This window comes from Poecilia formosa, unplaced genomic scaffold, assembly GCF_000485575.1.
Source record: "Poecilia formosa unplaced genomic scaffold, Poecilia_formosa-5.1.2 Scaffold21, whole genome shotgun sequence".
Taxonomy (NCBI): Eukaryota; Metazoa; Chordata; class Actinopteri; order Cyprinodontiformes; family Poeciliidae; genus Poecilia; species Poecilia formosa.
In genome coordinates, this window is record NW_006799960.1 from 3,663,864 (window position 1) to 3,688,730 (window position 24,867).

The 24,867-nt window shown below is 40.3% G+C and overlaps 1 protein-coding gene across 1 annotated transcript in view; it reads right to left on the bottom strand.

Moving 5' to 3' along the window:
* Positions 1 to 24,867, bottom strand: part of jarid2b (jumonji and AT-rich interaction domain containing 2b) — a 111,779-nt gene that overhangs the window by 41,390 nt on the left and 45,522 nt on the right. The window contains exons 2-3 of the mRNA XM_007547774.2: positions 17,729 to 17,855; positions 7,075 to 7,201 (exon numbers count right to left, since the gene is read on the bottom strand). Coding sequence (XP_007547836.1) covers positions 7,075 to 7,201; positions 17,729 to 17,855 — 254 coding nt within the window. The remainder of the gene's footprint in view (positions 1 to 7,074; positions 7,202 to 17,728; positions 17,856 to 24,867) is intronic.

Consider the following 24,867-nt stretch of genomic DNA (forward strand, 5'->3'; position numbering starts at 1 on the left):
AAACAAAGAAAAATGAAAATACTGCCAAAATCATTAGCATAAAAATTACCTGAAGGGAAAAGTAATTTAAAACACTCATTATTGTTATTTCTATTGATCGTTTAAATTTGAATTGTTAAAACGAAAAATTGTAGAAAACAGAGAATATATTTATTAGCATTTTCTGTTATTATTGCCTCCGATTGACAATCATTTCAGCTCCTGGTACTTTTTAAATACTTTGTATACATTTTTCAACATGGTGTCCATCAACTATGATGAAATGTTCATATTACACACATTACTATGAACACAAAATTGCAATCTTATAAAACTATAGAATGTGGAATAAAAAAAATACTAACAGAATAATTAAAAAATAAAGTAAAAAATCTGAAGTATATAAATGTCATGGTGATCTACTTGTTTACACATAACTGCCCAATATGCTCTCTACATGTTTAATTAATTAAAAGCTGTTTTTCTTTTTCTTCAAAAAAGGTAATTACTTAGATTTAGGTTATTATACATAAAACTGGTCTTAAATGACATTATTTCTTCCTCCAAAACGTGGAGGGATTCATCTTCAAATACAGTTTTAAAATTTCTGGCTAAAACTTTGGTTCAAAGAAATTACCAAAATGAGTTTGATGTATATAAAAATGTAAAGAATTTATTGTTGAGGGCTTTGTGCTACCCAACTGTAGACTTGAATGAGTGGAAGCATCAAAAGGTCGACATTCACTGCAAATAAAAGGTATAAGCAGGCCTGTGTGTATGTAAATGTAACCTTGCCCCCCCACCCCCACTTTGAGTGAAGTAAATGATGAGAGCAGATAAGGAGATGAAGAGAAAAGACATCTTGAAAACAGATTAAGCTGATGTCTGAATATATAAATGCTGTATTAGGTCAGATGGAAGTTCAACATTGTTCTTATTGTCACAAATGCTAATGTCCTGCACTTCTGATAAATGCCGTGACCAGAACTACCCTAAAGGGAAAAATGCAGAGGTTCAAGCCTGGCGTCTCCAGGGAAATAAGGAAAAAAAATAACTTATTTTTTGCTTTTTATTTGGTCTAAAGAGGAAAAAATGTGTCATTGTTGACTTCAAGAGATGACAGTACGAATATCTACGGTGACTGCAAGCAGCCCCAAATTTTGTGACCACGCTGATTGCGCGACCCTGCATTAAACAGGATGGAAAACCACGTTAAAGTTTGTTTTGAGGAAAGTACAAACTGAGAAGCTAAATGTTGTGCAGCTGACCAAAAATGAAAATAAATCCAAGCATGTGTGTGTCGGCAAACGCTGCTATGGTTTCAAAGGAGAACAAGCCTGCCAAGCAATTCAAATGAAGGTCATTTGTGCAAATAGAAGACATCCACAGCAGAGGGTACAAGGAGGAAAAACAAAGTTTTAAAATGAGCTGTACAGGTAATTACACAAATGCCTGGCTATAAAACAAACTTTTAATTTTGTAACCTTGCTTTTACCACCTAATGTCTCCGTTATTACATTAAAACACTAAAAAAAAAAAAGAAGAACCACCCTACAGTATATGGGATTTAGATTGAGTGGCACATTACACAAATTGGGTATTTTCTTCAGTTTTCCTTCCAAAGTGTTCTTTGGTTTGAGGTTTTGGAGACAAACACAAATGTGCAAATCATTGGGAGAGTAAAAGAGTAAACAAACAACTAACAAAAGCCTTTTTTAAACTGCTGTGGAATAAGCAGAGACAATATTTGTTGGCGATTCCATTTTCAGAAAGAAACCCAAGTGTTTTAATTGCCCAGGAGACGAGTTCACGTGTGATTCTGCTTTGTTCTCTATATCCGCTGCAGGTTATATGAAGAACTAATCTGTATGAAACACATTAGTGTTAGTGTTTGTGTTTTACATCATCTATCTGCTTTGTATTCTTTTATCCATTAGGTGTTGGTACTACAGCAAGGTTGTGCTGTATATACTTTTCATGCAGTGCCAGCTAAAAGAAATCAATAGTCGCATTAAGGCCATTACTGGCCTTAAAACACACTCACAGTGTGTGTCTGTGTGCGTCCGTACACGGTACATGCACGTAATCCTTCATAAATGGAAACGGTGATTATGCATCACTGACAAGAGTCATTGGTTATGCTAGACAAGTGTGCATATGCGTGTGTGCGCGCTCGCTCTTGGCATTCATTAAGTTGAAACAAAACAAGCCGCAGCAGCTGAGTGTGTGTCTTGGCACAGACAACAGAGAGAAGAGATTCAAAGAGAGCCAAAAGTGGGGTTCAGTGAAGTGAGAAGGGAAAGAAAAAGAGTGAGGCAACACAGCAAACAAGTTAAGAAGTCTAAGAGGGCCACTCAACTTGTGATCTGCACAATCACACTCCAGGCAGACTTTTACCAGACCTCAAAAAAGTCTGAAATCCTTCTTTAAAATCAGACGAGTTGCTTTAAAACCGGCGCCGTTCTTCTAATTCGGGATTTGATAAACCCTAAACCGCTAAAACAAATGAGCAGAAGGAACTGCAACTTAAAGTTACACAATGTTGTTCTGGTGACTGTAATGGATACAGGATGCAGGAGACAGCAAGGCCTTAAGTAGATTAAGAGCATTTCATTAGGAAAGGTAGACAACCCTTTGGAAGTCTCAGTTGAGGTAAAGATGAATTTTTACTTAGAAATGCAAACGGAGGATGTGGTTTTTGTAATTCTGGCTGCACAAACTGGTAAAAGGTGCAGTGCTAAGATGCTAAAGGCAATTTAAAATGTGAACTCTGGCACAATTTAGTTTTTTATTTTGAATTGATAGTAAAACACAATTTTATGATGACTATGATTTCCCTCACACAGTGTGAAATCACCTTCGCTCATAATGTAAATCTAAAAACAGCTCACAATTTGGCCAAAATTAGCACCGGAAGATCAAAGCTTTATTTAATAATAATAATTAAAAAAAAAACTGAAATAGACAAACTTCTAATAATAGGATCTTCAACACAAACCTGTTGTGCATACTATGTTGAAATTCAGCGATTAAATGCAACCAAAGCAGAACTAACAGTTAAAAAATAAAGGTGCTGCAATTTTCTATGTAAATGTACCAACTTTGAGACGAACAGAAACTGAAAGGATGTCTCAGACACTTATTTGGTTTTCTCTAAAGTCTGGACAAGAACAGGATGTTTTGTCGGAGGCATTTAAGCATGAGGTAGAAGTGGGAGATTTCAGCTTCGATGCATTTAAGAACAGGATTTTTTATTTTTTCCCAGTATTTGACCTTTCAGTCACTGGTCAAAGACAGTCAACTTAAAACCGTTTGCTTAATTGCTGCAGACCTGAAACCAGCTTTGACGACGACTTGTGTATTGCAAATCTGCCGAACCTTTGGCCGCTTTACTCGACATTCAAACCGCAATTCTTTACAAGAAATTAAACCGCATAGATGTTTTCAGATCTTCAATGAATTCAGCTCAAACTAAATTTTTCCGTATCCATTGAGAGCAGTGAGATGTAATTAAGATACCAATAAATATAGCTGAAAACCGACTCATTTTATTTCTCAGATGATGACTAAGTGTGAAAATTATGACTCCTATTTGGAGAGGCATTTCCTCTAAAAGCTGTGCATTTTGTGACTCACATAATGTATGGGGAATGCCAATAAAATACATTTTAAGTAAAAGTAGGCCTTTTCACTGGCAGATTCCAGCTTGATTTTAATACTGGCATGTCGAGCTGGGCTTTAACTGGGTCAGTAAACCATGGTGAAATATGGTATTAGCTGATGGATGTGTGTTTGGAGGGCCAAAGCTTGGCAGGAAAACCCTATTTGGAGAATCAAGTGACGAGAGGGCTACAATGAGCTGGCATGTCTAGGAGTGACTGCCGCCAGTCTTTTTTGGAGCATGGGAAGGCAAACACAAAGTTGATCTCAAAGACTTATAAAGGGAGGAGGGGGGTGAGGGGGGTGCTTCCTGCCAAAAATCACTCGCACCTGTTCCTCTGTCTCTCAATGCTGCCCCACCCAGCAGTCTACTCTTGATCCCTTCATCTTCCCCACAAAAAACAAAAAAAAAAGAAGTTTTTCTTTTTCACTCAGAGCTGGACACAGATAAGCCACAGATAGGCCACTGCCAGATGAATAAGCCCCTGGCATCATCACAGTTGGTCCTGTTCAGAAGCAGCTCCTATACCACAGCAGCAGAGTCATCCTTCATACACAACGCCTGAATAAAGCTTTTTAAAGAGGGCATAAGGCAATACCAATGTCAGACCAGACTTGTGTTTTGTATGGAGACAGAAAGCCTTTCTATTCCGTCTTGTTTTCATGTGTTTGTGTGAAGTTAAAAAAAAAATAAATAAATAAATAAAAAAAATACCCAATGAGCTGGTCTGCAGCTGAACTGTACACAAAGCAGAGGAATACCGGCTTTCAAAAGCAGAGAAAATTATTTTCCTTCTGAGTAAAGACAGGCCTAATTTTAGCTTTGCTAGTCATTTAAGCCCAACAATTACTGGGAAAAAAAAAAGAAAAAAAAAGAAAAAAAAAAAAAAACTTAGTTGCTGCAGTCGGTAATCTTGAGTTTACACACAGACATCTTTATTTACGGCTAATCATTTTGATGGACAAACAAAACAAAACAATTTCTGAAAGATATTAGTGGATTAATTTTATCCATACATGGTCAGTTAAATATTTACACGCGCACTCATTTTGGTGCAAGCCTGTCGGTTTTAGCGCCACGCTGTGGGTCTGCTTCACTGCCTGCGTTAGAGTTGGATTCCACAAAGTGTTGGAATAATAAAGACTCCAAATTCCCTAATGTCCCTACTGGGCCAAAACTGTGAACAATCCCTAAAAAAAAACAAAAAAAACAACCATGTCTAATAGAGAGATTCAAATTTCTAGGCACAGAGATGCTAAAAGCTTGCTAATGCCAATAAAAGCAGGTTGGTCTGACTCTGAATGGCCTATGTTTTCTTCCTGGAAAAAGAATAAATCATCGAAAAGGCTCGAAATTTTTATGGAACTCCAGTAAACAATACATCTCTCTTACCGTCTTACTTTCTAAACCTTAAATAATTTCTCCACTTTTGTGCCTTCCTTCGCTCTTTAATTCATTCAGCTGTCAAGGTTTTAATCATTTTTAGAAATTCAAAACCCCAAAAGGGCCTTTTTTATTCCGGTTTCCTCCTGAAGCGCATCGCCGGCCGGCCCCGTGGACGCCTGTTTCGCGGCCAGGTAGGACCTACGAGTTGCAACGACCACGCTGAGATTTCGAAGCGTCGGTATCAGATGACAGCTCGGAGGACTCGAGCAGGTGCTCGACACGCAGTGAATGGAGCCTGTATGCTCATTACAGGGAGACATCTGCTGCGGTCCAGCCCCCTCCTCGCCCACAAGTCCCACTCTTCCTCCCCCCTTCTCGTCCCCGTCTAGCTTTACCCTGATGTTTGGACGCCCTGTCAATGTGCGGGAGGGACCACAACACACACACACATACACACACGCACATTGTCCACATTAACACACACCCACACACTCCACCCACTGTAGTCTTGTTGAGGGGTAAACAGTAGAAAAACCAGGTTGCATGGCTACGTGGATGTGAAGGGAAACGCCAGCATTAAGGCACAGTAGTCGTTTTAATTCCGTTTTGCATCCTATGAAACATAATTTACAGTAAATCCCATTTCTCAGATTGTCATCGTCAAGCTGAAAGCTTCAAATTTTTCCACAGATTTACATAATTTCTCAGTGATGTTTGTCAAACAATGCTGTGTTTTCCTGCAAATCTCTTTGAGAAATCACCACCTTCTACGGCCAATTTTAATTATTTTACGCGTCTCTTGACTACCATTAAAAAGAAATACATTAATACAAATACGCAGGCTGGAAATTAACAGCGTATTGTACTGTGGCAGCAAGCTACTTCAGTTTTTGAATTATTTATTCGCAAACGCTCGGCAACAATCTTTTAAGAGGCTAATTATAAATGATTGAAATGAATTTGCTCTTAAACATCAGCTCAGAGTTCTTCCGATTCCATTTGAGCTATTTACCCTTCTGGGTCGACTCCCTCATTCTGCTGTTAAATAGAAAGCAGTTTTCCAAAACATTTTTATTTAAAACACTGATGAAGAAAGAAGAAAAGACACAAATCAAGTGAAATAGAGAAGCGAGATATGACAAGGAGAGTGCGCAGGATTGGTTTATAAATCAGCAAAATGATCGGCGTAGCAGTAAAACATTTTTGCATCGATTTTGCTGGGGACGTTGTAACATAGGATTTACAGGAGTTAGGATGAGAAGGGGATAATAAATTGCACGCAGAAAGTGTGGCTGGAAGGTGGGAAAAAAAGAACGATGAGCGGCATCTGTGGAAAAAGAATGAGAAGCTCAGGGATCCTGGTTTCAAGTTTTTCACTGAAGTCAGTTTAAGCTAAGAGTTGCACATTCATGGAAAAAAGGCTGAGAAGCAGAAGCTACAAAAATCATTCATCTTCAGTGAAAATCAGACACCAGGTCAGCAACGACACCTCGCAACAACTGTGGAGCACAGTGGCTGAGGGTTGATTATTTCAGCCCACCGATCCTGAGCCTTTTAAATCCACAGCATCCATGTACCTTGCATGGATGAATCAATCATCCATGTACTAAAGTAAGCCGGAGTCAAATTGGTTGAAGCTTTGTCCAAATCGGCTGATAAACAGGAATGATCACAAACACAGGAGAATATCTACAACAGGGCGGAAAGTATCAAGCTGCCGCCGTGCACAAGTCTATTAAAGTGCCGCTTAAGAGAACTGAGCATAGACTAAATGTCTGAACAGCTTAATGAACTGAAGTAATGTTGGAATGAAGAGTGAGCCAAAAATTCCTCTCCAGCAATGTCAGTCGGTGATGGAATGCACTTTGCTTTCTGCAAGCTTTCGCATTGCTTTATTTTGGGAAAAAAAAACAAAAAAAACATAAACGCTACAGTAATAAACATAGATTTATCTGAAGCTAGCTTTAATGAACCACTGCCCAGACAATGCAGACACTTTCCTGTATTTATGGTGTAGACAGAAGGAAAGCCATTAAGAAACGACCGACCTCTTTTTTGCAGGACTGTCCTCGCCATATTTGTTGCTCCCATGGAGGCCCTGAGAGCGCAAGGACCCATCTTCTTTGTGGCAGCCCTTCGACACCGAGCCATTCAGCTGCCCATTGGCAAGAGAACCTGGAGACGAGAAGCACAAAAATAGTTACACTCAAGCCTCCCTCAACATCCACTCGGTGAAACCATTTCAACTTATATTGCTAACATAATTCTTTATCAGTCTTTTTCCTGCACTGATATATTCTTTTAAAATAAATATCGAGTCCTTGTGGGATACACTGCGTTTTCATCATTTTACTCTGTCAGGGTTAATAAGGCTCCTTTTTTTTTTTTTTTTACTCTTTGAAATGATGCAATAATGCGAGAGGGGGGCAGAAAACATCGTTTTTGACGAGATGATGGTAAATCTGTTTTAGCCGACAGTGCAGAGAAGAGAACATGGGAATGACAATGATTGAAAAAGATCAACGGGAAGAAAGCACCAATGATCCACAAACAGTTCAAAACAAACTGAGCTCGTGAGGCGAGCTGAAAGCACTTCATTTCATGTCCCGCTATACATTTTGCAGCTTCTCTGGGATCAATTTTAGAGAAAAGGAAAATCAACTTCCTTTTCCTTAAGAGTGGAGTAGAGGTGACGGGCTCCCTAGGACGATAAATTAAGGAGAAAACAAGCCAGAGGCAGTGTGAGAAAAGGACAGCTTCTGCCAGACATGAAATTTTCAGAAAACCCGACAGAGCGAGTCACGATTAAATATTCAGCAAGTAGCTCACTCAAACAAAACAAGGCTCCAGACAGATTTCATTTCTAAATCAAAAGCAACAAGAGGAGCAGGAAATTTAAATCAGGTCAAAAGAACAGAGTGGAAGTTAATAGTAATCAGAGGTAATTTCCTCTGGGGCAGATCTTGGAATGTGTCGGTCTTAGAAGCCCGTCTGATTCAAGAAGACAGAGTGTGAGAAAGAAAAACAACAACATAGGACGTGTTGATAATTTCTGGGGTATCATAGTGTGCGATAATATCCCATGGATGCATTTATAAAGGCCATCCGGTCCCTGCATCACCAAAGCATGAGCTATAATCTTAACACAACGTCAAGCTTAGTGCCAGTTTTTCACTCCCAGCACCAACTCTGGTGTCCGATTCTTGCCGTCGTGTTCATGGATGGGGATCTAAATGTGTAGCTGTTGCAAATCCAGTTTGGGAACCTCCGTGTCTCATCTTTGTTTTATGCAGGAGATGTAGTTCTGTTTGCATCTTCCATTAACTGGAGTGGTTTACAGCCAAGCATGACGTGCCCGGGATACGTCATGCTCCCTACGTCTAAGGTCGAGGCTTTCATTTGGGGGTCAGCGTGTGACTCAAGTATAGGAGTTTATTTAAGCCGTGTGTTCTTGAGCCATGACACAGAAACCGTTGAATGGATCAGAAATTGGATAGATTGACTAGAGAAGACTGGTTCCGCGTTAAGTCAAAAGGTTACGCTCTTAAACTGCCGGGCTGCCTGTATTTCAACAGCTCAACTATGGACATGAGATACAATCATCACCTGAAAGAATGACAGCCCAGATACTCCTGACAGTGGAGAACGCCTCCTGATAAAAAAGTACGATGCTGAGCTGGTTTCAGACATCTGGTATGGATGCCATCTGTGAGGTTTTCAGAGTCCTTTTCCATTCCCCAAAACTTTTGCCCACCTGCCCTGATGCCTACACTTTTATAACTCGCCTCATACCAACTGCTTCCACTGACCCTAAACACAAACTACATTGATAGGTAGTTTAAATTTTTTTATATTTATTATTCCATGTACATTTATAAACCTGAAGAGAACCATGACAGCTTTTCTTTTGTGCATGCAACAACTGGACCGGACATGGAGTGAAAATCAGGAAAGGTTTTAGATTGTGGGATCTCAGAGAGGTGACATCAAAATAAGTGATATTCTAATATATGGTTACTCTATAGTCATGGCTGAGAATCAAAAATATGAGGTTTTGCTGGGAGTTTAAAACTCAGCTAGCGTGGCATCTATGTTCAGGTAAAAGTTTTCACCTAACAAGTTATAGGCAAAGGTGTTCTTCTGAGTTGGGTTTTTTTTTTTTTATGAGGGGGATTTACAGGAAAAGCAGAAGGATGCCGAGTCTTGATGTTAGAAGTGCTGGAACCTCAACATGTTAAGAGTTAGTAACTTTACTGTATCTGCAACAGGAAGGCATTAGGTTACATACAGTCTCTCTCTCTCTCTCTCTCTCTCTCTCTGCAGAAAACGTATCTGACTTGACTAAGGCAATGATGGTTCTAGCCTGTTCACGTTCGTTTAGCAAAGACCCGCAATGACTCACTGGCTCCCACCCCTGAAACTCAATCTTGTTCGATCACCAACATCTCAATAATAGAAGGTGTCTTTTTTTTTTTAAGTCACCGATACTTGGCACGAGAGGTTACCACCAACATGCCCACTTAAATTCATTCAACAGATAAATGTTTCATTAGGTCTCTCACTCTTTACTGCTAACTAATATTAATTCAGCTCTCACCAACAGCATGAGTCAAAGGCAAAGGTCGGGAGGACTATGACTTATATGATGTCCTGTCAGAGTTGCAATTGGTGAACAAGCCTGGGCATTGTTTTCATCTGATAGATGGGAAGGGGAGCAGCGAGATCAAATGACAGCAGGCGACAGACGGAGGATGAATGATTGTGGAGAGTGTAAAAACATCTCAGACGTATGATTTAACAGTTACATCTCCGGTTTGGGCTGAATGAACTCACACACTTTTCTCATTACTGCATAAACTTCATTTTGCTCACACGCACGCAGGGCAGGTCAGTACCTGAAAGCGGAGGTAAAGTCATCAGATGCATCGTTGCGGTCAGAGTGTTAAGAAGAGCCAGGGCGATGAGTAAGTTTATTGCATCGCTCGAAATGTTTTATGTTTGCGCCAAAGAGCCACTAAGTCTATACGTCAAGGTGAATCATCCCTCTACAATTCGCACTTTGCACGAAAAGGTTCGCTAACCTTTTGTGAATCAACTGTTTCTATTAAAGTTGTTTAAAGGAATTTGGCAACCGCAAAATGATATTTTCATGACATGCCAATGTGGAATTTTAGCTAAAATAAACTGCAGGCGCTCAAGCAAGCTTCGTGGCAATTATAATACTGGATGGCAAAAAAAAAAAAAGATGCAGAAAACAAAGGCTTGCCATAGTTTACCCTTTTTAAACAGTGATGACTAGGCCAAAAGAAATTAATGGCTTTAAGTATGCATACTATAAGATGGATAAAAAGAATTGTGTTACTCTCAAAACTAGTGATATAGTAAACATTTGGCTGATTTTAAATCGACTGTGACAAGTGATTAATAATTCTATATTATACAAATATATATAGTAGATTTGTAGTGTGCCTAATGAAGCCTATGTTTCATTATCTGCTGGACATGAGAAGGCAATTATAAAATGTAAAAATATAGATACATTAGCAGCTACTTTATTTAAAGAACCAAAACTCTCTTTACAAAATGGATACAGGCTTTAAAGTTCATGGGTTTATTTCACCCCTGAAACCAGCTGTTAATGTTTTGTCAGCTTCCTTTTTCAATGCCTTAGTCATTTTAGGGTACATCTACTATCTCTTATCTTGCTGCTATGACAGCCAAAAAGGCAGAGTACGAGGTGGATGCCAAGTTGGAAGCTGTCCAGATCAAATTTCTATGCAGATGTTATGTAAATGTCATTTAATGTGATGCCCACGAATAAAAAGAGAGCGCATGCTGCAGAAAAGGCTTGCGAGCCAACCAATTAACAGTTTTCCAGCAAGGAAACTATTAAATAAACCATCTTTGGACTCCAAAGGTTATGCGTGTGCATCTAAGTGAATTTTCTACAGTGATCCAATGTGCCAGCCAACTAAAGGAAAACATAAAAGCTCTTTAATAAGCAGGAAATTTCATAAAAATTTTGAGGTGCATCATTAAAGCTCATCTGATCATGGTGTGTAAACAGTCTCCCCTCTGCCTCTGGACAGTGTTTCGCCAATATACATCAGAGCAAAAGCAAAACAGCTCATTAAGTTTAATTGTGCTCACAAAATGACTGACACATGGCGTCCCGAGAGAACACAAACAAACAAGAATTGGCCCATTTCGACAGCCCGCTCTTCTCTTCCATCCTCGACATCCGTCCATCCATTTCCTCCCATTCTCCAAAGAGTTGTTTGACATATGCTGGTTGCACATGAGTGCCCGTCTGAGAGGCAGACCTGGGAATCCCGGGGAAAGCAGAGAACTGGGGATAGTTGAGCGTAGGGAGAGCCTGGTTCCAACCTTTTTGCTTCTTGGAGCAGAGATGTGATGCCAGCGAGCAATCCCAGAAGCAGGGGCTAATCAGACTTAGATTCAGGTGTGCTTAACTAAGCCCGTCACTGTGTTAGATTCACCTCACAGTCTTGAGAGGGCAAAAGGAAGTTAAGAAGGGTACGTAGCAGAACAAGACTGAGAGTACCCCATTTCTGTGAATAACCAGAACTAAAACTGGTTTGAATACATATAATGAACATATATTGAACGGCTTTGAATACACATTAATTACGTGCAGAATGTGACCTTTTGGTTCTTTATTGAATTTCTTAGCACACCAAGATCTATATATAACTAATAACTGTTGCAACATTATGTAAAGCATTTCAAGTCGATAAATTTCAGCCTGCCACCAGATTGATCTAAATATCATGTTTGCTATTTTCTTATATTGAAAAAGAAACAGTATCGGTGGTACGGACAAAACCCGGTTTCTAAGGAACAATGTGAAAAACCTACAAGGAATATTCATAATTACATTTTTATAACTTTGCATAAACTAAATATAAAACCATCCTTATGCATTGTGGGAGATTATGGATTACATGCAAAAAAAAAAACAAAAAACTCTTAACTATAACAAGATATTGATTGTAAACCGAAACCTTTTTGCAGCTCTATTTAAAGCGCAAACATGTTTCAGTTCACGTATACAAACGCTAATCAGGTTCATCACATTTATTATCGCTTTTGCTGCATTTTAAGGCTCGTCGCTATCGTCATTTCCAGTTTCTTGATAAACTGTTGTAAACCTTTTATTGCTCATCACCAACTTTCACTCAAAACATTTCTCTTTCTTAAAAATACTCCCTAGTCCTTTTGAAAAACATTTTTCAAAGCTCATACCGAACGTTTCTTAAGGAGCTATCGTTTCATCTTACTTGACTCCTGCGCCTTTTGTCATTGGTTTTCTTTGCGCTCTCTTGGAAACAAAGAATGTCAGACATTTTCACACAACTGCCAGTTGCACACACACAACGTAGCTAAGAATGCAAAGAATGTAAGCAGAGGGTGTTTGGACACGATGAGTAGAATTAGAAAGAGACATCAAACTTTTAAGACAGACGGAGCGAATTTCAGCAACCCCCGTACGTTTTTAGATTGGGAGCAGAGATTTTGTGGGAGAGCAATGTATTATTCAAACCCTGAGAATAATTTGCCCTAAATTAAGAAAGATTTACTCTTTAATTTCCAAATGACAATTTTCTTGAAAAATACAAAAGAAAGATGAAAATACAAAACATACCAGTTGCAACTGCAGAGGGAGAAGCAAGACAAAAAAAAAAAAGAAAAAAAAGAAAACTATTCACACGTCAATGCGTTCCTGTTCAAACATTCACATCTTCAATGAATGGGCCTCATTAGCAGGTGTAAACGACAGACAATACATGTAATTATTAATATAACAACATTTTATTCTCCTTTGGTGAATAAAATGTTAATGCATGTCACTTTCATCCCCAATTTCCCCTTTACTAAACAAGAGCATCTAAAACTCTCTCGTGTGCTCTCGGTTCAAGTGATTCTTGAAGCAGCATGTTGTTAAAATGGCACACAAGGAGTGGAGAGATTCTGAGAAAAAAGCCCTACACAGAATCCTTTCCCACACATTTTTTATTTTTTTAAAGCAGAAGCTCAAACTGAAAATATATTGCCGTTTCTTACAAGATAGGAGGACAACAAAGTACGACAATTTACCGAAGCCAGGCAATGGAGTTCAGAAACATGACATCTGTTTTGCACCGGTTCAAAGCTAAATCGAAGCATCAAAGGCAAAGATGGGTTCCTGTAATGCCTCCAAGCATTTTTTTTATTTTTTTTTATTTTTTAATTGTTTTTCATTGACAGAACAAGCAAGGACGGAACAGATGCAATCGCTCTCCCCCTGCATGATAGATTAGCAAAACTCGCCCTTACTCAGGTATTACATTACAGTTATTCATTTTTTCCCTCCCAACATCCCCTCTGCTCTAGCATACCTTTATCTGTCCTTTGTACTGTGATGCCATCACCAGAAAGAGGAATAGTGGTCCGACACAGAGTTTTAGCTGCCACAGCTGCCACTCTGGCAGTGCAAGCTGGCGGCACAGGAAATGCAGACAAACGGAGCAGACTGACTGATGAAGGGAATGGGAATGGAGTGCCTAAAAATGGTCAGAACAGCAAGTCCGGAGACATGCAGACAGACAGCAAAAAGAATGAAAGAAGACAAGCCAGAGAAATGGGCGAATGGAGAGCCTTCTCCTCTGCACCTCCTTGTGTTTGGCCAACAGCCAGCTCCTCCATCAATAGCACTTAGGAAAATGGAGAGGGAGGAAAGGATTGGAGAGGAGACGTCAGGAAAAATACAGCAGACAGATACGGAGAGGTGGGAACGTTGCGACATAAAAAGATGCAAACGGCTGGAGAGACACGAGAGAAAGAGTTAAAAAAACACACATAACAGAGGAAAAGAACAGTGAAGATGGAGAACAAATGGAGAAAGGAGGGAGGGACGGTTTGGATGACAGTAACGATAGTTAAGACAGATGGGGCAGAGGATGGAAAGGACAAAACAGGACAGGGGAAAAAACGTAGACGGATGAAGGAAGCAGGAGGTAGAGGAGGCTATAGAGAAGAGAATGAGGTTTTGGATATACATAATCGAGGAGACAGGAGCTGGCAGAGATAGCAGTAACCGGAGTCCTATTGATGTGTAATGAAACCCCGTATCAGGGGAGAGAAAAACGGAAGGACAAACGAAAAGAGGAAAATAGGGGAGGAGAAAAAGGAGCGGAGCCATGTGGATGGGCGAGAGGATGCTCGGGCGAATTAGTGGAAGATGGAACGCAAAAAGGGCATAATGTCATTTGTTAAATAATGCAGGGAATGAGCACGAGTGGCAGGAAGTGTGATGGAGACGGAAAAACTGCCAACAGGGAAAGGAGAGGCGGCTGGGAAGATGGTGTGATTGCTAGCTGTAGACAAAGAGAAAGATGGGTGGGTGGGGGGACTGATGCATAAAACCGACAGACACATTTCACAAGTGACAAAAACCAGGGTTATGTAAGGATTATGGTCATTTATAGATAAACTCTCATTTCTTAATGCTTAATTAATACTCTTTGAAAGCTTTAAACTACTAAGCATACAAGCAAATTAGCTTTGACAGAATGACCTGGACTATAATGAAGCTGAATTTGGTTTCAAACAGCATTTTCTAAACCAAGGATTCATAAAGTCACAAATCACAAGTCTTTCAAAAAAAAAAAAAAAAAGCATAATTAAGGGCATTAGGTGATTTTCTAACTTCCTATCTGATTCAAATTATTAAGATCAGTATTTTTTATGATCAACATATGGCTTGGTTTCACTTACTCATGATAGTTATCGTTTGGACGAGTTTTCCAAAAAACTGTTTGAACAGAAACCAACACAACATCGCTTTAACCGTCTCTGTCATTCATTACTTCATGCACCCAAAAGGTTATTTTTACACACAAAATGTATCCGTGACATCACATGATACAGCAAAAATAAAAACTTCTGACTGAGGTTATGTAGAATCAAGCAAGGTCTGGGCTGCTATTAGTTTTTGCAGTTCTATCTGTGCAAGGCTGAAAAACCCGCAGCACATGTCTGGCCTCAACACGAGTCCAGACACTCTAACCCGCGGTCCTCTAAAACAGCAGGAGCTGCCCATTCAGGATGTAGAGCATGCTGAGCATGATCCTCCAAAATGGCTGACAGTTTCACCACAATGTGCATGAGAGATGGAGAAACTGTGCTGCTCACGCTGCCTCCTGAAGCCACGCTAACCCAGGGTGCTCTAAAGCAGCGGGGTCCCCCGTCTATTCAGCACCAGCTCCCCCTTTTGTGTCGGTGTGGGGCTGCTGTCGTTACCCCTCGGTGCGACGGGCCGCCAACGCTTTTTAATGAGTCATTTTTATTCAGGCGATAAGGTCAGCCACCCGCAGAGGCTTAAAAGGCCCTGAATGGCAAATATGGGAGTTAGCTGACGCGAGGAAGGGAGGAGGGCAGCCGGTGTGGGTACGTGGTGAATAAACGAAGGTGTGAAAAATAAAATATGGAAAGAAAAAGGAAGCTAGAGTTATAAATAATAAAAATAGAAAAAAATAAGAATTCTGGCATATTTCAAAATCCCCTTCTTATACGTCTGTCTCCATGTCTGCTAATGGAAGAGCTGGAAGACTTGGTGCCGTCTGTCAGCAATTCCTCTTTCTTTCTGCATCCGACTTGCGAAGAGTAGCTAAAAGACGAGTTCAAATCTCTGCTGCTGACTGACGGAGGGATTTTCGGTACAGCAACACTAGGTCAACAAAGAACAAAAACAACAAAGTCATCTCGGCTACTTGTTTCACAGAAAGCTCTTTCCTCCTGTGCTCTCGCTATTTCTGAACCGTTTCAGGTTTACACACCAAAACACACCGAATCCTCCCCCCCCCACACACACAAAAGAGTGAAAGCAGCAGGCTTCCACCTGGAGCTGGGTTCCTGACGATGTAAGCAATTTTAAATATTAAACTCTCGTCTAAGTTCCTGTGAGCGCACGTTTTAATAAGTCTCGTCCCTGGAGTGAGTGTAAATGTCCAAGCTGGAAAGGATTAACACCACGTAGACGCATGCTTTCATGTCTGTGGCACTGAACAGAGTTGCTAGCTGATGAGAAAACAACATAAAAAAAAAACAACAACTTTAAAACAGTTTGAGCTCAGCGGGTCCTTTGAGGATAACACGTTGTACCAGTAAAGACTGCAACTTTCCAACCCAGTCCCCCCCTTCCCCCCCCAACAATAAAAGGTGGGTAAGATTTCTCAATCGTGTGTTCCAAGAACATCGAACAAAAACCTAACATTTACTTCCCAAAATCCTTCTGCAGAGTGTTTGGTTTTTGTCAGAGTAAAAGGGCAAGTTTCCAGCTTTGGGTTAGTTACATTTCATAATTGAATTTTATTGTTTCAAGTCCTCATTTGACTCCGAGGAAAAGGAAGACTGTGTATCTGCAGGAACTGGGCTAAAGGGGAAGCAACAGACTCTGAAATCTCCTGCTCCGGCTTTGATCTAAGACACTCGTGTTTGGATCTTAGTTCAGCTCTTTGTGTGTAGATTATCTCCGCTCGCCACAATATGGGTTTCACCTCATTACAAATTTAACTGGGAGGGAGCGTGTGACAATGGCTTTAGCTATGCTATAGCACATGAGTAGATTTTAGGCATTGTCCATTACGGCGAGCATAATAATTACTGTTCCTAGATTTAATCACTTCTGACGACAGACTGGGTCCTGCCCGTCTCCAGCTGGCTGGCCAATGAAAGCTCTCATCTATAAATAAGTGTCACTGAGGCTCATCGTTCTGCCCTGCACCGCATGTTTCTTTGCTCAGAGTTCTTGCAAGCTGCAAGAAGCATCTTGTTTGAGCAAGTTTGCATTGGGGGCTGGTCATTTCCCCATCTTTCATACTTTGGTTGCTTTGGGTTATTTTTCACTTTGTCAACTGGAGATTTAAAACATTTTTTTTAACCTACTTAAAGCTTACTGCATGGAAAATTGGTTATTTGACAATTTAAATGGCTGAGACTGAACTTAAGCTTTTTCTGGATTAGACGCAAGGCTACCGTAGTTCAGGAGCACAGCTAGCTGCTAAAGGAAACTAGAAAAGCAGCAGTTTAATGGTTCAAAGAAGGAATGCTGCAAAAAAAACCAAAAAAAGGCAGAGCATTTTTTCTGCGAGCAGTAATTACATAGTTCCTAGTGAGAAATGTTTAACCGGCGTTGGTGTCGAGGACACTGCTTTCATTCGGGAACAATTTGTACTTTTAGAGGACCTCAGTGAAATGTGTTTGTTCGACTCCAGTGGAATTGTTTGTTTTGGTTAGAAGCTATAATCTCATGTCTTACAGGCTGACTGGCCCAAAGCCAATCAGAACCACATTTGATTGAAATGGAGTCAAAAGGGGGCTATAAAACCCTCAGAACAATATTTATTATTACATAAAAGGTGTGAGCGCTTTTACAAATATTTATCCAAATAACTCGTCAAAACTTTAACTTGTGAGAAAAATGAACCGAAAAGCAACGGTGCAAGTCACTGGTACGAAAGGGAAGAAAGAAGGAATGAAATGGAAAACGGGGCTCGAACTGACCGTTTGTGATCATCGTTATAAATGAGCCAAGACACTATAGAGTCTCTGCCATCATCTCCATCCGTCTAAATAAAACGGAACAAAAACAACCCCCCTCCCAAAAAACAACCATCGTTTTATTAATGGCTCTAAACTCACCATTCAGGTTCGTGGTTCCATCGCCGTCCAGCTGCCGTTTCTGTGCAGTCCTAAATTCCTTCAGGGAGAGGTAAAGCACCTTTCGCATCACCCGTTCTTCCGACCACGGGATCCCATCGCTGTCATCCTGTGGACGAATGCATGGAAAGGAAAACATGTCAGCATGAATGAGTAAAAGAAACCGAAGCCTCAATCTTAAGCTACCTATTTATTCACATCAGCATAAGTTTCTGCACGCATGAAGACCGCTTGCGACAGTGGATATGAATTACTCTAATAAAAACACGTCGTTTATGCTGCGTGCTCTTCTTTTGTTTTGCTGCTGGGCTGCAGGAAAAATGTGACTTGAGGCGAAGGTCAGGAAATGCTCACAGGCCAACCGAGGCTTTGAAAAAACAGCCCAACCTGCAAGAATCCAGCTCAGTGCCAAGAAAGCTACGCAGAAATGCAGCGACTATACACTCTGTAAACAATATAATGAGATGAGAAAAATATTTGCTTACAAGGACTGCAGCCAGTTAGCAGCAATGTGGAAATTGCATTATGCATTAGTCTGCCAAGAAAGGAATAAAATATGGGGGCACATAAAGATATCATATAGAAGCCATTATGAAAGCTTTGCACAAGATTAAAACACAAAGTTTGAGTCTGCCGGAGAATGCCTTTATATACGATTCCTCATCTCTGACTACAGAGTGGTACATTAGCATAACATGACAGAGTAATGCATTAGCATAAGGTGTAAAGGATTACATCCCCTCCGTAATGCAATGATTGCTGTGTGCTACAATGATAAAAAGTTAGAAAGAAAATGAAAAATGCATAATGCAACTTTGAAGACATCACTTTTTTTTTTTTTTTCTTCTTTTTTTTTACCCAGTTTGAATCAAACACACTGAACAGCAAAGCATTTAAAATGCTGCAAATTACTTAAAAAACCTACTTGTCTTGTTGAGTTTTAACAGCTCATTAGAAAACTATCCAGCTGGAGCGAGCTCAGCTATGAAAGGGTCTTCGGAGAGCATCAAACGGCAATGACAATATTTCTACTCTCTCATATTCCCAATTCTCCGACTCTGATCTGCTTGGTGTTTAACAACACTAACGACTGAAGGAAATTCGATTCGGACGCATGCAACAAAGAGTTATTAAAAAAAAAAAAAAAAAAAAAAAAAAGAGATTGGAAGCAGATTTTCTCAAAACGAGATGCAAGGGCGCGTCTCGCGTTCGCTTCTCGTAACATTGAGGAGAGAACGCATTTTGAGAGCTGGCGCGCGCCGTTTATTTGAAATCGTCGCAAATTCTGATCATGCCAACTCATCTCTGCAAAACACATCTTCTGTGTGAGTCAAACGCGATGCGAGAGGCAGATGTGAAGAAACAAAACAGCCTTCTGATAGTCCGGTTGACTCAAATCTCTGGTATAGGCTCCGCTGAAAGGCTTCCAGATATCGTGGCGACATCTGAACTGACTAAACGAATTCGAGACCTGTAACTCAAGTGAGAACTTCCAGCTGATGTAATTACAAGATAAAAAAGTTACAGTAATAGAGAACCAAAAAAAAATTTTTTTAAATTTGTCTCGTTGCTGCCTCGAACTTGGTTGTTTTTGTTATATTTGATAGAACTACACAAAGTAGAGCATATGACTGTAAAGCAGAAAGAAAAGGAAACATGGTTCACATTTCTAACATGAAAAATGTGGCATGGTGAGCATCTGTACTCAGACAATGGCTGCAAGTCTTTTTCACATCCTGCGACTGAAATGCTGGCGAATTATTTTTTGGAAAATTACCTTCCTTCTTTCCACCTGGCATCTTTCCTTGGTGATAAAAGCTACATTCATTACAAGAACATCTGTTTAAATAGTTTAAGAAGGTAGATGAGGAAATTCCCAAAAAATTTGTGGCAAAATAAAAAAGAGCACATATGGTGACACTGAAACTACAACATTAATGGATTACGTAGCTAAGCGTGTTCAAGAGAGAAACAGAAAAAACATAGTATGATATTATGTTGTATCCAACAGCCACAATGCCGTGACAAATGACTGTCTCTTCTGCACCTTTCTGCTAAGACTGCTGATAGTCTTTTCACACTCAAAAAATCTGATCTATGCAGACAAGCCACTGCTAATTATAGCTGCATCGCCGCAGGGTGTGTACAAGTGTGTCAGTGTGTTTGACACATATATGATGTCTGAGGGGTTGCGTCAAAATGTTGAGAGAGGACAGATAAGATGGAACTTCAGTCAATGAAAATTTTTGTCAATATACTGAGGGGGATTTTTGTTGTTGTTATTTTAATGGTCAAGAGTAAATTGTTTAATTCATTCTAAGGCTTCACAAGATTAGGAATCGATTATAAGAAAAATATTTCTTGACTTTTCTATCAACAAAAAGTCCGCACCACCGTCCCTGAGCTTTCTGATCTTCGTCGCCAAAAGCCGTTTCATTTGCGGGATATGCAACAGTCAGTATCAGCTGGGCTGCACAACTTAATCACCGATTTATGATCATCACAGTATCACAAAGAACTTCCAGAACAGCAAGAAATGTTAGCTAATTATTTTAGTACAAAGCGTTTAGACCGTCTGTGACGGAAATCAATCTGGTCACACTCGTTTGACGCAACATAAAAATGTCACCGAAGGCGTAAGGAGGTTAAGTCACGAAGAAAAACGTTTGATGTTTCAGGCGTCGGTCAGAAGCAGCTTTTCCACTAAAACCTTTTTTAAAGATTTAAAATCAGAATCCGGGCTCCAAAACATCGGCGTTACAAGTTTGAACGAGCAGACGACAAAACTCGAAAAAACCTGCGAAAGTGTTATCGTTTGTATTCACTTCCTTTTAAATCAGATAAAACCCAACGCATAAGACCTGGACTGGTGGCGGCCATGTCTGGCTGAATGCAGACTGGCGGCAGGCATGTGGACACGAGCAACGCCGCTCGGCACGACGGCGCTTCTTAGCCTCCGACAAAGACATAGAGAGGTATGTTTTAAGCGTAATAAGCGGGCCCCTTATTACGCCGTCACATGCGAGTGTGCGTGCACACATGCTCGCCAGTGGGAGAGGCAGAGCAAGACTTCAATTATGCCATTTCCCCCTGTAGTTAATGTCATCTAATCCATTCTTTGTGTGTGCAAAAGCCTGCCAGGTGAGCACCAATTACCTAGACAGCTCACTAGCACTCCTTCTCTCATGGTGTGGCACAGGGCCAAACGTACACCGACACAAACAGCACAGTCGATAAATCTCCCGGTTACAAACAGTGATGTACAGCTGACGGTTAATACACACCAACGCCGCATAGCTGAATATGAAAGGAAAGGAGGGGAAAAAAGTCGATAGATTGACCTCAAAGTTTGTCTAGGTTTCTTTTTTCTCTCGTACTCTGTGGTTTCCTTACAGCTGTTGGCAGGCGGCCACAAATATTTCCTGCACTGTAGCACACAGCAACGAGTGATGGATAAAAACTAAGGGGAACAAAATCATAATAGTAGCAGCTGCTGTACTGTTCAAAGCTGCCCAACCTGTGATGTGAAAGTGGGTTTTCTCCATGCATACCTCTCCTTTTTGAAGATTTTCAAACCACCAAATTATATGTTTAAGACAATATTTTTTTCTTAAAAAAATATTGTCTGTGTGTGTGTGTGGGGTGGCGGGGGGTGGCAATAAAAAAAAAATCCACCTGCCAGAAGATAGTAAAGCAGGACAGAAAGGCAAACAGCTGCTCAAATGAGCAATAGCATCAAAATGTGTTACACCTCGCTTTCCCAGTCGAATGTTGCCAGATTTCTTTTTTTTTTTTTTTTTTGCACAGAGAGCTTTCACATCGAATGCCACCTGGCAGTGACACACATCTACACCCTGAGCCAGCTCCCACAAGGTGAGGAAAATCCCACTAATGAGCGTGGGGATCTTTGCGGCTCGTGAGCTCACAATCGGGAGGCGCCTTGGGGAGTGCCGAGCACCAGTCACCCAGCAACCTTGTAACCAACACTCTTTTGAAACAGACGGGGAGGCAGTGACAAGCACCTGTTAGGAGACGGGGAGCAGAGTTTTAGACAACGGCATTTTTCTCCTTGAAGATTTGGCCAAAACTGTAGACCAAATATGTCGAGATCCAGTGGATGGACACTCAAGATTTGCAAGCGGCTCACTGCAAGCAATGCAGGTCTTTACACACTGAGACAATATTGTTGGGTCAACAGTATGCAGCCACAACATTTGCTCGGTAACAAACAAAAAAAAACAAGCAAACAATTTGATGAAAAAAATAAATAATTCCTACTTGTAAAATATATTCGTAGAATTAGAGCCACTAGATATTAGACAATGGTGACTGATGATAATGATAAATGCTGCATTGAAGCATTAATGGAAAATCTGATGACATCCGTCATAGGAATATTTAAAATGTGAATTTTTACTAAAAAAAAATTTGGGCCATGACTATTAGCAAAATGAAGTCAAATTTATTTGATTCTTCTAAACCCTTTTAGAAGATCAAATCAACTATAATACAATAGCAATAAACACTAATCAAATTTTAATCAGTACTTTCTAAACATTGCAGGGTTTTTCAAATTAATCTTCTATGGAATGACCACACATTGTGCCCAGAGCCTTTGTGTAGTGCTCTAAAGCTGTGTCAAAAAACAAATATAAACCATATGACCTAACTGCCGTATTTTCCCCCCCCCCATCAAAAATATATAAGTAGCAATCACTGGAAAAAAATAAAAATCCCCGCACTTGGCCAAGACAAGTGTAATCTGCACATTTGCATTTCATTATAGTGTGAAGAAAGCACACAGAGCTTTTTTTTTTATGTTTCCAAAGGTGTGTAGCTGCATGCACACATGCACTTGCATGGTCTAAAAATAGAAGCTTCCTGCCGCCGACTGCACAGACGTCATACCAAAAGGAATGTGGGCCATGCACCAGCTGTGATTTGCTCTACAAAAAAAAAAAAAACTGCGCCGAAATCTGTTATTCTAAGACACACTTCCTCTTGGAGAAGGAACAGAGAGCAAGGTGGAGGAATCGATAGATGGAGCAGAAATATTATTTTAGCCAAGCCGCGGGCGTTATTATATCCAGTAGCCATGACTGTCACGTCACCCACACATCTTCCTTCACATCTTGATCTCTGCTGCACGCTTTTCAGCAACACATGGGCCCCATACGACTGGCGGTGGGGATATGACTGCTTGGAGTTCACAACCGGAGCAGATGATGGCAAGATGTTAATTACTTAATTCCCGAGCAGATCACTGTAAAAGGTCACGACCAAAGCGTTCGCAGATTAGAAACATTTGCTGCATCTTGATTATGACTCAGTGGAAAAACTAAAACACGTGCAAACTAATGCTCCAAGTCTTTAAAAAAAAAAAAAAAAAAAAAAAAACTCTTTACTACGTCAACCATGATGTTAACCACCATTTACTTTGTTCTTCATTCAAGTTGGATGATCTAAGGACAATAAAGATCACCTCTTTATTGTCCTTTTTGAAGAGGGACTGACTCATCGCGTAAAACCTGAAAATCCAGAACCTTACATCAGCATTATCTGAGGTAGTTGCTAAAAGCAGACCAACTTCCTCCTACACGGTGCACACATTCACGCCAGAAATTTACATTCTGATCCTAACTACATCCTGGTCCTCCCAGCTCTCACAGCATCAAGTAGACCGGATGCTTCTTTTAGGGTTACAGGGGACAAGAGGCCCTATACAATCTCCTCATTACACTCAAAGCTCACTGCAAAGGAATGTTGTGCAGCTACACAGCCATGTATTTACACTACTTGTACTGGAAGAGCCCAAAGCCTTGCAGAGCTTTTACCATGAGTGGGAGACACAAGGAGGGTAAAAGCTTGACTGACTGGGGTGGGGGGAGAGGGGGGTCCTCTGCTGCGATGAACCCAACGCGATAAACCACATCGTTTTACACATAATGCAACCAACTATTGAACTGCAAAACAACAGTGTGCTCAGAAAACCTGCATTAGAGCACAAACTGTGCTATAAGATGTTAGACATTTGCCACCAAGCTAAGAAGGACGGACTACAGCTTTGTTGCTAGTATACAAAGATGCGCAATATGTTTCAGCCCTACGACACACACAGTCAAACGACTATTCTGATCAGAAAGGAAAAACAATCTGCAGCTACTGCACTTTTACTGCAGAGAACACCAACACCATCACCGTGCTCTGAAACTTCTGCAAGCATTCCAGACCACAATAAAAAAAAAGAAACGGAGTTACGGGAATCAAAGGCGCCGCTTCTTCACTAGTTTGGTGCAACTCCCGCTTTCCTGCAAGAATACGTTCCGCGTCCGATCAGCCTGTATTCTCCTGATGACACATTTGGATTTTCTTTGATGTCTGACCTGCTGATTCAGATTTTGAATTCATCCATTTTTTTTTTTATAGACCATCACTCATAAAATAGGTAAATTGATAGTGGTTAGTAGTTTTGAATTCAAAGATCATGACGGAATTAAATAGTCACCAATGTTTTCGGAGGGGAAGGAGTACTCTGTTGAGGATGTTTGATGCAACCGATTAGGGGACAAATTAACCAGTACACAAATATAGCTAATTCCAGGAAGGCTAAAGATAGTGCAGCAAAGCTTATCTGTTTGTTTTCATGCTCTGTGACAGAACTTGCTGGATATTTACATATTTACAGTCTTTTGGAAGTGTCAGAGTCAGGACAAAGATCTACATTCTCTAAGGAATACTGTTTACAGGTGCAATACCACAACTGAACTGTATAAGCATTTAGTCCGTTCTGTAGCTTTTAGCATAAATTAAAGATCAATCACAGCAGGATGGCTGGAACACTGTTCTTTTACTGTCTTTGTAGTTCTTTAAAAAGTCAAAATTAATAGACCAAATCTCACACAAAAAACTGTAAATCCAAACACAAGCCATCAGATTTCCTTTCAGAGTTAAAATGTGTACGCATTTTCCACAAATCTCAGGTCAAAATTGCCTTCATATTTTGTACTGTGCTAAATGTATTCCAGCTAATTATTAGAAATATTCCCCCGCCCAACCGATTTGTACTGCTAATTATGTGATCATACAGCATAGAGCACAAGCAGTGTTTATAGAAGAATATG